Source organism: Notolepis coatsorum, assembly GCF_963971535.1.
Source record: "Notolepis coatsorum genome assembly, chromosome: 12".
Taxonomy (NCBI): domain Eukaryota; kingdom Metazoa; phylum Chordata; class Actinopteri; order Aulopiformes; family Paralepididae; genus Notolepis; species Notolepis coatsorum.
In genome coordinates, this window is record NC_140176.1 from 13,014,186 (window position 1) to 13,028,838 (window position 14,653).

The 14,653-nt window shown below is 45.6% G+C and overlaps 1 protein-coding gene across 1 annotated transcript in view; it reads right to left on the reverse strand.

Moving 5' to 3' along the window:
- Positions 1 to 14,653, reverse strand: part of fam49bb (family with sequence similarity 49 member Bb) — an 80,422-nt gene that overhangs the window by 9,874 nt on the left and 55,895 nt on the right. The window contains exons 5-7 of the mRNA XM_084326725.1: positions 13,983 to 14,088; positions 4,792 to 4,931; positions 2,812 to 2,889 (exon numbers count right to left, since the gene is read on the reverse strand). Of these exons, the coding sequence (XP_084182851.1) occupies positions 2,812 to 2,889; positions 4,792 to 4,931; positions 13,983 to 14,088 (324 nt within the window). The remainder of the gene's footprint in view (positions 1 to 2,811; positions 2,890 to 4,791; positions 4,932 to 13,982; positions 14,089 to 14,653) is intronic.

A 14,653-nucleotide genomic window follows, 5' to 3' on the forward strand; every position in this document is an offset into this window, starting at 1 on the left:
GCCCCCCATTATCAAATGCTTACAAATTGGCCTCCACTGCACAACTTAAATAAATTAAACCATAATTGCATCACATCAGATCCGAGCAATGAATCAGAGTTGAGCACCAAGGCTTGCAGTGTGAACGTAGCCATAGTGGCGTCCTAATAGCAGAGACGTTTTTGATCTGTAACACTAGATATATTCAGAGAAATCCATTCAATGTGATATAGGAGTGCCCTGGCGTGCAGGTAAGCTTGTGGATCAATGCATTGCATCCTGGGACACAGTCACCTGGAAACACTCCCCTCTGGCGGGAGGCTGCGGCCCTCTGTAGTCTCTTCTCTAAGTGTGTGTTACAGAGGCACGGAGAATAAATATCTGTAAGGTCAACCAGTGTTGCGGTGAATTAGGGGTTTTCCTTTCACAGTTAATAGGCCTCAGTGGTTCTGCTCCGCTGACCCCGGATCAGCTGCCGGTCCCACGGAGACCTCGAGTCTCCCGCCACGCTACTGATCCGGGGTCAACCGCTTTGCTGCGTGCCGCCACGCACCGCTGCACTGCAGGCAGGGCCCCCAGCTCGCTCCACTGGTGCTCCCCGGGGAGATCCTGCTCGCCAGTCACCACACATCCTCACAGATACTAAGTCTCCATCCTTCACTCCTGCCGTCCCCAAGGTGCTGTCCACCATGTGATGGGATAATAATAACGGTTTGTTCCTGAATGTCCATCATGTGATGGGATAATAATAACCGTTTGTTCTGAATGTCCATCATGTGATGGGATAATAATAACTGTTTGTTCCTGAATGTCCATCATGTGATGGGATAATAATAACAGTTTGTTCCTGAATGTCCATCATGTGATGGGATAATAATAACTGTTTGTTCCTGAATGTCCACCATGTGATGGGATAATAATAACTGTTTGTTCCTGAATGTCCATCATGTGATGGGATAATAATAACTGTTTGTTCCTGAATGTCCATCATGTGATGGGATAATAATAACTGTTTGTTCCTGAATGTCCATCATGTGATGGGATAATAACAACTGTTTGTTCTGAATGTCCATCATGTGATGGGATAATAATAACCGTTTGTTCTGAATGTCCATCATGTGATGGGATAATAATAACCGTTTGTTCTGAATGTCCATCATGTGATGGGATAATAATAACCATTTGTTCTGAATGTCCATCATGTGATGGGATAATAATAACCGTTTGTTCTGAATGTCCATCATGTGATGGGATAATAATAACCGTTTGTTCTGAATGTCCACCATGTGATGGGATAATAATAACCGTTTGTTCTGAATGTCCATCATGTGATAGGATAATAATAACCGTTTGTTCTGAATGTCCATCATGTGATGGGATAATAATAACCGTTTGTTCTGAATGTCCATCATGTGATGGGATAATAATAACCGTTTGTTCTGAATGTCCATCATGTGATGGGATAATAATAACCGTTTGTTCTGAATGTCCATCATGTGATGGGATAATAATAACCGTTTGTTCTGAATGTCCATCATGTGATTGGATAATAATAACCGTTTGTTCTGAATGTCCATCATGTGATAGGATAATAATAACCGTTTGTTCTGAATGTCCATCATGTGATGGGATAATAATAACCGTTTGTTCTGAATGTCCATCATGTGATAGGATAATAATAGGATAATAATAACTCTTTGTCCATAATGTGATAAGATAATAATAATAATAACTCTTTATTCTGAATGTCGAAAATGTAATAGGATAATGGTAAATGGCTGCATTTATATAACAGCTTTTATCCAAAGCGCTTTACAATTTTGTTCCTCACATTTTTACCCATTCACTCACACACAGAGGGCGGAGGCGACCATGCAAGGTGCCGACGCAATGGTTAAGTGACTTGCTCAACTTCGACACGCTGCCCGGGAGGAGCGGGAATCGAACCGGGAACCCCCGGATTACCAGACGACTGCTCTACCTCCCCGAGCCACTGTCGCCCAGATTTAATAACTCATGTATTTATTAAATACATAAGTGTCCCACAGGAGGATATAGTAAGTATAGCAGAATGACGGAGTTAAAATTGTATATTGTATAGTAGTGTATACATACACTACTAAGGAACCAGTGCCTTCTCAGGAATTTAGCATGTCTATTTTTATCATGCACATCTTATGTCTTCTTATTACCTGTTTTTTTTATGTCTATTTTATTATTGTATTATTGCACAATCGATGCGGGCATGACCACCCGCATTTCACTGTACATTAGGGGTGGGGGAAAAAATCGATGGGTAGTAGTATCGCGATACTTTGCGTGGCGATACTGTATCGATACAGGGACGCCAAGTATCGATATTTAATTTTTCATAAAAAAAATTAAAAATAGTATAAGGAAGTTGGCATTGTTCATTTCAATACCTGTAATAGTACAGTAATCCACACACACACGTGCATTCAGTTAAGTTGGAATACGACTGTAATACAAACAGTTCAGTTTGTCAGGTACATGCAACACAGATTTCTGCTCGAGAAAATACCACGTTCTGCCATAAAAATTATTGAAGTGAGATGAACAGACTGAACTTTATTTTATTAGATAAAACATATTTTCTTAGATAAAACATTACTTTGCAGTAAAAAAAAAAAAAAAAAAAATTAAGATATCGCAATATTCGCGATATATATCGAGCATCGCGATACTATCGCATCGCGGCTCAAGTATCGCGATAGTATGGTATCGCGAGGTCTCTGGCGATTCCCACCCCTACTGTATGTATACACCCTGGTATGTATGCGACAAATAAAACTCTTGAATCTTGAAGCTCACCGGCACGTTGTTGATCCTCATGCGGCTCAGCGTCCTCCTGTAGTAGCTGAAGTCGTTCTGAATGGCCGGGTTTATCATCTGCAACGAGAAGCAACACAATGTACATCTCAAAAAACGGAACGTCTCAGCGCGCGCGTGCGTGTGTGCGTGTGCGTGTGCATGTGTGTGTCTCCCCTCTCAGCAGGACACTGGGTTCACCATCACATGGCAGGGTTTTTTTAGCAGACAAGGCAGAGACATACAGAAGAACACGGATACGATGACTATTTTATTATATGCAGCTGAACTGGATGTGATTTACATGTCTGCAGGTCTCCCCCCCCCCCCCCCCGGCTCTGTGGAGGGCTTATGTGCCGGGGTGGCCGTTATGGACCGTCTTCAAACTTGCCGTAATAAGTAATGGAGGACCACCAGACGGAGGAACCATATATACGTCTGTTTTAAGTTTTCAGAGAAACAATGTTTTCAAACGTTACCATCTAAAAGGTGGTAAGTTCGAGTGTTGTGTTCATTCATAGTTAAAGACGGTATAGAGACTGAGTCATGGTTATAATCGTAGGTATATATGCTTGTGAAATAAAGACTATAGGCCTTCATCCAATCTTTAATCAAGTTAAATAGGGGGTCGCGGACAAGCATCACTCACACACACACACACACATTAGTTGATCTGATATCATGCGACTGCTTCCTATGAAATATGAATCACAGATGTACAGTATGGCCTGGAGGTGAGCCGACTCCGCCAGGAAGAAAAGAAAAAGAAAACGGCCAATCACACAGCCCCCCCACCAGCTTCATCAACAACCGACTCCACCAATGACGAGGGGCCGTCGTCTGGCTAACTATCCCCTGTCGTTGCTACATCAGCAGCCTGTTACAGAGAGTGCTGTGGTGGCGAGACTGGCAGCAGGACGCACGACTGGTAGTAAAGTCCATGTCCACTTAATGCCAGGCGAGGCGGGCGGCTTCACCGGGGAGCGGCTGAGTGCCCCGATGACGCGGTAACTAGGTCAGGAGCCGGCAGAGCGGAGTAAAAGATTGATGAATGGGCCCGGCGTGCCACCTTGTACCCCCCTACCTACATGCTTTTATCGGCCTGGGCACTGGGCATTAATTGGGGCGTCGCGCCAAGAGTGCCTGAGGGTGTCGGGGTGCGGGGGGAAAAAGGGGGGGGGGGGTTCAGAAGGCATCCAGGGGAATGGGTTCACCCTGCAACTAACAAGGCCTGTCTGACGAGATGGGAGCTCTCATTGGATTGTCTCTTTTTGACAGCGTTAGGGCTTTTGTCCCCGATACTTTGTTTGGTGCTTCGAAGCTTCAGCGCCAATTATTCAAAAGGGGCGGGTGGGACTGTTATGTACTTTTCTTCAAACTCGCTGTTATTATTAATCCATTATGTCTTCATCACATGCCACCATTGGGCTTTATTATTGTAAGCATTAAGCTATCCGACAAAGGCAGAATCTGACTTCAAGGTTTTTTTTTATTGGCTACAAAATGGGCAATAATCAAATTAAATAAATGACAGCCTTAGTCTACAAGAAACAAATAGCTCATAGACATGATGGAAAAGAAATAGCCTGTGCAGCCTATTTGTTGACCGCAGTAGGCTAACCCACTAAATACATAGTATTTGAGTAGAGGAGAGTATTTTAGTAGAACAACATACAGTCTCAAGTTCAAGTTTGTTTATTATTTGTCATAATAAAATACAGAATACGTTATGATGAAATGCTTATTTCTCTATGAGCCCCATGAGAGTGTGCTTCATACAGTAAAAAAAAATGTAAGTATATATAAAAAAATAAATAATCATAATAATAAAAAGGTATATCTCTTTATATAGGCTTAATCAAAGTGAGTCTATCGAACAGCACGAAAAAAAAAAGGAATAATAATAATAATAATAATAATAATAATAAAATAAAGAACGAACTAAAAAGAAGGAAGGAACAAAGGACAGTAATGGGCTCTTACTTTAAGCTCGTCAAAGCGCAGGGTAAAGTGTAGTATCTCAGCAAACTGCTTGGCCAGCGCCTGCTCCCGCTCCAGGTGCTGGGTGGGGTCGTCGTACGTCTCGCTGGTCAGAGCTCCCAGAAGGCTGTGCAGTGCTGCCTCTGTACAACACACACACACATGGGGTGGGGGGGCAAGGTAGGTGTCAATGAGTTGTCTAAATCTATGATTACTGTGTTCTAGGGCTGCACAATTAATTACATATGAATCGTGATCACGATCATGTGATCACTGAGCTAAACGTGTGTATGGAACTAACTGTTTTCCAACATGGAGAGTATATGAAATGTATCTACCGTAATTCCTCTAATAGTAACCCCGGCTTGTATTTGTTTCAACTGTAGCGGGTACCAGGCTTGTATTAGGAGGAGGCCTGTATAAGAGGGAGGCCTATATTTCAAATTTTCAAACGGATCATAATGAATAAATCAACATTTTGTGTCAGTTTGAACCCAGTCAAATGTACTGGGTTCATTTATTGAAACCAAGTACTGTATGAAATAGTAAACAGTGCAATTACAGGTGGTCACTGGTCATTTCAACGTTTTCAAAGTGAAATCAAGTAACTAGCTCAGTATGCAGCTCAGTATATTAGTAACCCGGCTTGTATTAGGAGGCCGGCTTATAATTGCTTAGCTCAAGAGCGCACCCGGCCATTAATAGAGACCCGGCTTGTATTTGAGACCCGGTTACTATTAGAGGAATTACGGTATATGATGTTGTTTTGTATATGTGATGTAGTGTTTGTAAACTAATTAATGTAGATGTTTTATCTTCCTGCCCAGGGACCTTGATTATGGCCAAAGACGAGGTATCTGTGCTTTTAAAAAGAGCATCGCCTATCATTAGGAATAATTTTTTGTGCAATGAAGGTGTTAAGAGCATGGTCAACACCGACTGATTTCCCCAAGGGGATCAATAAAGGAATATCTCATCTTATCCTGCACCACAGAGGTAGGCTATTAAACAAAATTCCACACGCCAACACTCTGGTTTAGCCTGTAATGGTCACTTGTCACTAGGGGTGTAACGATGCATCGATTCTAATGTGACGATTCAACTGCATCGATTTGAAAATGTTAGAATCGATTATAATTGAAAATAACCGGGAAAAAAAGAAAAAATATTTTTTTTTAAATGTTTTTATACATTTTTTTTATTGCCCTATAGTCCATTCATGCTGAGTGAAATAGTTCCCCCAGCCACATTTGTGTATTCACATTTTTTGGGGGAATTAACTGATAGAAAATGTATCGAATCGAATCGTGGTTTCATGATGCATTGAAGCGTTGCCTGAAGAATCGTAATCAAATTGAATCGTTGCGCGGTCGCATCGTTACACCCCTACTCGTCACTGCTCCCGTTTCTATCCCACATTTCAGGTAATTCTCATTGATCATTAACAAGCGTCTTTGCTGTGAGCCGCATCACACGTTCCTTCAAACATTAAATACACAAGGAGCGATATGGACTAAAATAATCTATAGTGGGCTAAACATTTGCGTATAAATAATGGTCTAACTTTGGGATAAGGACACACTGTAAGAGAATCACCAAGACCCAATCTACTAGAGGAAGATGACAATTACATGTATTATGACATCAGACAGCCTGAAAACGAGACTTTGGTATCATCTGGCTCTCGGTTTGCTTTATAGGGCGGCACAGTGGTCAGCACTGCTGCCTCACGGCACGAAGGTCCTGGGTTTGAACCCCAGCAGTGTGGAGTTTGCATGTTCTCCCTGTGTTCACGTGGGTTTCCTCCAGGTACTCTGGTTTCCTCCCACACCATGAAGACATGCATGTTAGGCAGGGACTACAGATGGAAACTAGCTCATTAGATAATTCTGGCACATTTACATTGATGTGGAAACTGAAGATGTTGATTAATAGACCGGGAGCTAAAGCAGAACAACATGGAGCTAAAGCAGAACAACATGGAGCTAAAGCAGAACAACATGGAGCTAAAGCAGAACAACATGGACCGGGAGCTAAAGCAAAACAACATAACATGGATTCACTACCATTATCTGAATGTCTGAGTGCTGCAGTGAAGCTCATTCCTTCAAAAGCCCAGTCTGGCAGAGTGCCCTGATTAAGACAGAGATAGATAATAGGGCGGTGGTGGTGGTGGTGGTGCCCAAACCGGCCCAGGGCCCCGTGCCAGAGCACTGGGGGGGGGGGGGGGGGGGGCTGTGTGTAGACGAGAGGGGTAGAGATGTGTGGCGGTGGGGGGGGGGGGGGGTGTAGAGGCAGGGGTAGGGCTTTGTGTAGAGGGAGGGACTAGGGCTCTGTGTGTGTGTGTGGGGTGTGTGTGTTAGGGCTGTGTGTGTGTGTGTGTGGTGTGTGTGTTAGGGCTGTGTGTGTGTGTGTGTGTGTGTGTGTGTGTGTGTTAGGGCTGTGTGTGTGTGTGTGTGTGTGTGTGTGTGCTGCTTTCCTGAGACATGAGCCTAATTATGTCATTGACACAAGGGGGGAGGGAGGAGGGGGGGGTTCATCCAGGATTACACTCATTGTTTTGACAGTGAGTAAATGCAGGGCCTCGACATGGTATCCATCATTAACCAGGCAGAGAGAGACAGACTGTGGGGGAATGTGCCGTTCATTAGATTTCCATCAAGAAGATGGTGAAGGAAACACCTTTCAGTAACAAAACTGGTCTTGAACTCTAATCCGTGTGTTCGTGCGTTATTAGATCATACAATGGCAACACCTCAAACACCTAGATGAGACCACCCCCCCCCCCACCCCCCCTTCCCAAATAATGCAGATGGCATTATGACTTCAGAGTCTAGACGCTGCAGATCGCTTTCAATAATGAGATAAGGATATAATCCCAATGAGCCAAAGCGGATCGTGTACTAGGATTGTTGACGTTTTATACACTCGATTGAGCGCGAGCAGCCGACAGACAAGTGCATTATACCCTGGACGCTGCCCGGCCGGCGGAGAGAACCGCCGAGAGGGCAGTGGGAAGGCGGACAGCGGGGGCTGCCGGGGTGGGGAGGCAGTAAATTGTGCACGTTTGCCATTCGGTAATGACCCCCATCTGCTTGGGCCAGCGTTTTGCAGACGAGCGCCTGATTAAAAATGGTCTGAGTGGTGCGTTTTTTTTTTCTCCCCCCTTTTTTTTTTTTCTTCCGCCGTCGTCAAAACAGAAGTTAAAAGATGGGAGCAGCTTTCGGGTTTTTTTTTCTCCAGAAACTAGCCACTCTAGTATGTCTGGAGTCTGGGGGGGGGGGGGGGGGGGGGGGGGGGGGAGAGGCAGGGAGGGAGGGAGGGAGGGAGGGAGAGAGTGAAGGAGGGAGGGAGGTAGGAGGGAAGGAGGCAGGGAGATTGAAGGAGGTAGGAGGGAAGGAGGCAGGGAGAGTGAAGGAGGGAGGGAGGGAAGGAGGGAGAGAGTGCATGAGGGAGGAGGGAGGGAAGGAGGGAGAGAGTGCAGGAGAGAGAGAGTGCAGGAGAGAGGAAGGAGAGAGTGCAGGAGGGAGAAGGGAGAGAGTGCAGGAGGCAGGAGGGAGGCAGGAGGGAAGGAAAGATGGAGGGAAGGAGGGAGAGTGCAGGAGGGAGGGAAGGAGGGAGAGAGTGCAGGAGGGAGGGAAGGAGGGAGAGTGCAGGAGGGAGGGAAGGAGGGAAGGAGGGAGAGAGTGCAGGAGGGAGGGAAGGAGGGAGGGAAGGAGGGAGGCAGGAGGGAAGGAGGGAGAGAGTGCAGGAGGGAGGGAAGGAGGGAGAGAGTGCAGGAGGGAGAGTGCAGGAGGGAGGGAAGGAGGGAGAGTGCAGGAGGGAGGGAAGGAGGGAGAGTGCAGGAGGGAGGGAAGGAGGGAGAGTGCAGGAGGGAGAGTGCAGGAGGGAGGGAAGGAGGGAGGCAGGAGGGAGAGTGCAGGAGGGAGGGAAGGAGGGAGGCAGGAGGGAAGGAGGGAGAGAGTGCAGGAGGGAGGGAAGGAGGGAGAGTGCAGGAGGGAAGGAGGGAGAGAGTGCAGGAGGGAGGGAAGGAGGGAGAGTGCAGGAGGGAGGGAAGGAGGGAGAGAGTGCAGGAGGGAGGGAAGGAGGGAGAGTGCAGGAGGGAGGGAAGGAGGGAGGCAGGAGGGAAGGAGGGAGAGTGCAGGAGGGAGGGAAGGAGGGAGAGAGTGCAGGAGGGAGGAAAGGAGGGAGAGAGTGCAGGAGGGAGGCAGGAGAGAAGGAGGCAGGGAGAGAGTGAAGGAGGGAGGGAAGGAGGCAGGGAGGGAGGGAGGCAGGGATGGGGGGGTGGAGGGAGGAAGGGAGGCAGGGAGAGAGTGAAGGAGGGAGGGAAGGAGGCAGGGAGGGAGGGAGGCAGGGAGGGAGGCAGGGGTGGAGGGAGGAAGGGAGGCAGGGAAAGATGGTGTCTGATGGCATCAGGTCAGGGTGGAGCAGGCGAGCGGAATGCAGGTAAGCAGGCGGTAGAGGGGAGGGTCAGGGCAGTAGAGAGGGTCAGGGCAGTAGAGAGGAGGGTCAGGGGGTGGCAGTAGACCTCCGGAGGAACCCACGCTTTACACCCCTGGTGGTGGAAGACCCTGAATGACTACGGCCCGATCCCAATCCCCTTCCCTTGGCCCTACCCCTCGTTCCGGAGTGCCCTCGACTGGGTAGTGGGCCTTCAAAACAAAGCTACAAGGGGTAGAGGTTGAAATCTTTACCTAGGAAATGGGGCACCCCTCGTTTAATTTAATTTAAGGACTTACGTACTATGTATCAGCTTATTTGTTTTTTTTCAGGGCCTAGAAACTACGTACAGTGTAGTTACATATAATAATGATAGGCTACATATCTATTGTATCAAACATGGCACTTTATTTACAGCGTATACATTTAAACTGAAATGTTGTGAAGCTGAAATATTTGAAACACTGCATCTCGAGAAAAAGCCTGGGTTTTTCCTCAATATCTCTGCAATACTTAAAACCTGCGATACTCTTAATCTGCAGGGGTCGTATACGGGCACTCTCGGCACTTTGCGAGCGTCTACCGGCTCGGGCTGCATTTTTCGCCGATCATGTAATATACCGTTTGAAAAGTTTAATTTGCCACCTTTCGATCGCCACCTCACTCGACCAATTGCGTGCCTCGGTTCTCGAGTTACACGACGATATGTCAGGCGAGTGTCTTTTTACAGGCCGCGTGTCAAATGACCACGTCTGACTGTATACACTCTCGAACTGACCAATCACCGCTGATGGGGGCGAAAATTATTGGTCAGCATTGTAGCCAACGAGCGTCCACTTCCAACGATGGAGGGGTTGTCCCTGATGGCATGGAGCTTAGCCAGACTCCTCCTCTCCGCCACCACCTCTAGAGAGTCCAGTTCCACCCCTTCCAGAACTAAGTGAATCACACCGCAATGATCTGGATGCATTAGATAGCATGTGTGTCTGTCCTCATCAACAGCATCTCACATCCAGGTAGCCAGGAGACATGGCGATGCTGGGACCGAGGCTCTGGGGTGGGGACACACTGTGGCCCCTGGAGCCTAACGTCAGCGTGGTGGACCCTGGGCCTGGGAGGTGACCTACTTCATGACATAACAGCAGAGGCAGACTGCGTCTACATGGATGGGCTCACGGTCCACTTACTTTGTATGTATGTAAGGGAGGGGGGTCATGTATGTGTATGTAAATGTCATGTACGTGTATGCAAGGGAGGAGGGCCATGTATGTGTATGTAAAGGTCATGTATGTGTATGTAAGGGTGGGGGGGGGGGGGCATGCATGTGTATGTAAGGGTGGGGGGCAATGTACTGTACGTGTATGTAAATGTCATGTAAGTTTATGCAAGGGAGGAGGGGGTCATGTAAGTGTATGTAAGGGAGGGGGTCATGTATGTGTATGTAAAGGTCATGTATGTGTATGTAAGGGTGGGGCGGGGGGGGGGGGTCATGCATGTGTATGTAAGGGTGGGGGGTAATGTACTGTACGTGTATGTAAGGGTTGTGTATGTAAGGGAGGAGGGGGTCATGTATGTATGTAAGGGTCATGTATGTGTATGTAAGGGTCATGTATGTAAGGGAGGAGGGGGTCATGTATGTGTATGTAAGGGTAATGTATGTGTATGTAAGGGTGGGAGGGTCATGTATGTGTATGTAAGGGTCATCATGTATGTGTATGTAAGGGAGGGAGGGTCATGTATGTGTATGTAAGGGTCATCATGTATGTGTATGTAAGGGAGGGAGGGTCATGTATGTGTATGTAAGGGTCATGTATGTGTATGTAAGGGTGGGGGTGTAAATGTATGAATGCATGCGTGTTAATTTGTGTAGCTCAGCAGCCAATACTGCAGATGGGCGTTCAGACAATTAGGTCATAGAAAGAGCATGTGTCTATATTAAACCTCTAGTATTAACACTTTGAATGCCATCCACAAGTTTTCTCGTGTTTACCCCCCGCGGGTTGAATGCCCACTCACGAGAATATTCATTTTATTCGTTTTTTTTTTATTAGCGATCTGAAATCATATTGCATCAAGCGAGTCTACCGTTGGAGATCCAGTCACCCCAGGCGCTCAGATGTGAAAAAAGCGCCCCCTATCGTCTCCCAGATGGTAAATCACCCTTTTGGATTGGACCCAATGAAAAAAAACCCTGCACTCCACATTTTACTTCTCACTCATGTAACCGGGGTCTACCAGAGTTCACTCTGGAGCCTCGGAGCCGCGGGGAATATGTGTTTTACTGTATACACGATGGATCAATCAAATGAGCGATTTATTCGAATGGCGATCGGGAATTGGAATAAACCATTTGGATACCATCTGATCTCAGGTAAGGAATCTATGTTATCAGTATTAGGATAATCAGACTCGTTTTCACAGAGATATAAGCTTTTATGTGATTGTGTGTTATCGCTGTTTGACTGTGCGCGCCGTCAGGAAATAAAATACTCTATTTTCGGCTCGCCGCAAGAGCATGCGTGCGTACACATACTATCGATAATCTAGCGTTTATTTTAAAACGATTCATGACATGGCCGAACAATGACAACGTTCTAGAATATTCCAGTAAAAGGCGATTATCATGGAATGTGTTGTTTTTTCCGTGAAATCGAGTGATTTTCAAAATGCTAGAAAACGGAAATTAAGCGATAAAAAAAAAACAATCTGCCATGACAATGTTGACTGGAAAATGAGTCTTTGATAAGTGACGGGCAGATTAGACACATAGCCATAATTTAAAACATAGATTAGGCGATATTAACGTTAACATTGGAGTGGATGTGGGCATTCAAGGGACTAATAAGAAATTACACTTGGGCAGTCAAAGTGTTAAAGGGCATGTGTCTATATTAAACCTCCAGTATTAAAAATCATGTGTCTATATTAAACCTCTAGTATTAAAGGGCATGTGTCTATATTAAACCTCTAGTATAAAAGAGCATGCGTCTATATTAAACCTCTGGTGTTAAAGGACATGTGTCTATATTAAACCTCTAGTATTAAAGGGCATGTGTCTATATTAAACCTCTACTATTATGCAGCCAACATGTGTCTATATTAAACCTCTCGTATTATGCAGCTAACATGTATTGCAGCCATGTATATGAAATTATTTTACATCCAGAACAGCGGTTGACAACCGTTATGCTCCTGAGGGACACTTTGGCAAAGTGCATGTTTCCAAAAGGCACACCAAGGTCTTTGACCCCTCGACGCACATCAAAAACTATTGATTGTTTAGAAATATCACACAAAGCCTGGCAGGATCACACCGGAGGGCAAACGAGCAACGAGACAAGAGCTAAACGGTGTGAAGCTGCTCGTCACTACAGGAGTTAAATGGGCACGTACGCACCATCCAACGAATGCACCCATGGAGCGCAGTGGATATAGAGGTAGGGCTGATATGGAAGCAGGGACCGAAACTAAAGCCCGCCGCCCGCCAGGGGCGGTCTGTTTTTACCTTTGGCGCATGACACTTAGAGGGCTGCCCGCCGTGTGGCGTGTAGACGTGTAGTTCATAACGATACTCTTGTGCGAGTACAGATTATAGCCGCTCGTCTTTTTTTTCTCCGCCGCGAGATCGTTAAAAAACTACAAGTCCCACATTGCACTCAAGTCAACGGTCCAATCACAGTAGAGTGACGTGACTGGTTTCATGAGAAAAAAAAAGCAAATGACCAATCGGAAGCTATCATTTGGCTTGTTTACTTCCGTCTGCTCTAGTCTATATCGGACCTCCATGAGCTAACGTTACTGTTTAAACAATGACCCAGTCAACTATTCACTTTTAGTTTAATACATGACGAGGCATTGTCTAACGGTATCTAGCTGGCTAGCTACTGATAGCTTCTGATATCAACAAATGCTCCAGCAATAGTCTACTCGAGTGCATAATACCTCCGTTCCCTCGTTAGCTAGCTTAGCTAGCTCTCGTTAGATCCATCTGTCCCAGTAAACTAAATTGTCTTAACGTTATCTACCGGGCTAGCAGTAGCTACAGATAGCTCCTGATATCAATGTCTTATAACATTGATTGAATGCGTATTCTAGCTGAGGGCATGTTGAATGTGATTTGACAAAAGAACCGTAACGTTAAATAGGGTCCAGCTGCATCGCCGGAGAATCCTTGCATGCTGAATGTAGGGTCTAGCTGAATATAGGGTCTAGCTGCAGGGCCGGAGAATCCTTGCTGGAGCTGGAGGCTACTCAAGTATACACACAGACAGTGGAGCTGTTTGCAGATAGCAAGCATTTTGACTTATTGCGTGGTGGCGATGTCTCGCAGATAATACAACTACAAGTATGATTATATAATATATATTTTATTTAAAAAAAAATGTATATAAAATATATATATATTTTTTTTTAATCAAAAAAAATGTTGGCAGGTAAGAAATATGCTTGGCGGGTAGACTCTTCCCATCTACCCGCCACTGGCCGGTGAGTCAAAAAGTTAATTTCGCTCCCTGTATGGAAGATATTAATATCACAATAATCATAAGGACTTTTTCTCTCTCTCTCTCTATATATATATATATATATATATATATATATATATATATATACACACCATGGTATCTGATCATGTATGTGAAATCACAGGTTATATAATCAATTTGTTAGTCTTCTTGAACTGTGTGGTAATGTAGACATATTGAATCATCATCCAGCCCCTTGGGAGTCTTCCTCCATTCACGTCAGATACATACCTAATCTCTGGGAAAACTCAAAGAACTTCTTCAGTTTCACCACTAGGGGGACCACCGCTGCCCACGCCTGCTCCTGCAGGCCCTCATCGGACGGATTCTGGATTGCCTTTGGGGAGTCAAAGAAAGAAAGAAAGAAAGAAAGAAAGAAAGAAAGAAAGAAAGAAAGAAAGAAAGAAAGAAAGAAAGAAAGAAAGAAAGAAAGAAAGAAAGAAAGAAAGAAAGAAAGAACGAACGAACGAACGAACGAACGAACGAACGAACGAAAGACACACACACAAATACAAATGCAATTAAAAAAAATAAGAAATACTGTTGTTCAAAGTCAGATAACAAAGATAAACTATACTGGTCATGGTAACAAGGTTCTGATCATGTTGGTGGAAAGGGGTTCTACCTCTCTATCTCCTGGCCCGCTCCCTTCATGTTTTACCTCTCTAATCTCCTGACCCGCTCCCTTCATGTTTTACCTCTCTAATCTCCTGGTCCGCTGCCTTCATGTTTTACCTCTCTAATCTCCTGGCCCGCTCCCTTGTGTTTTACCTCTCTAATCTCCTGGCCCGCTCCCTTGTGTCTTACCTCTCTAATCTCCTGGCCCGCTCCCTTCATGTTTTACCTCTAATCTCCTGACCCGCTGCCTTGTGTTTTACCTCTCTAATCTCCTGGCCCGCTCC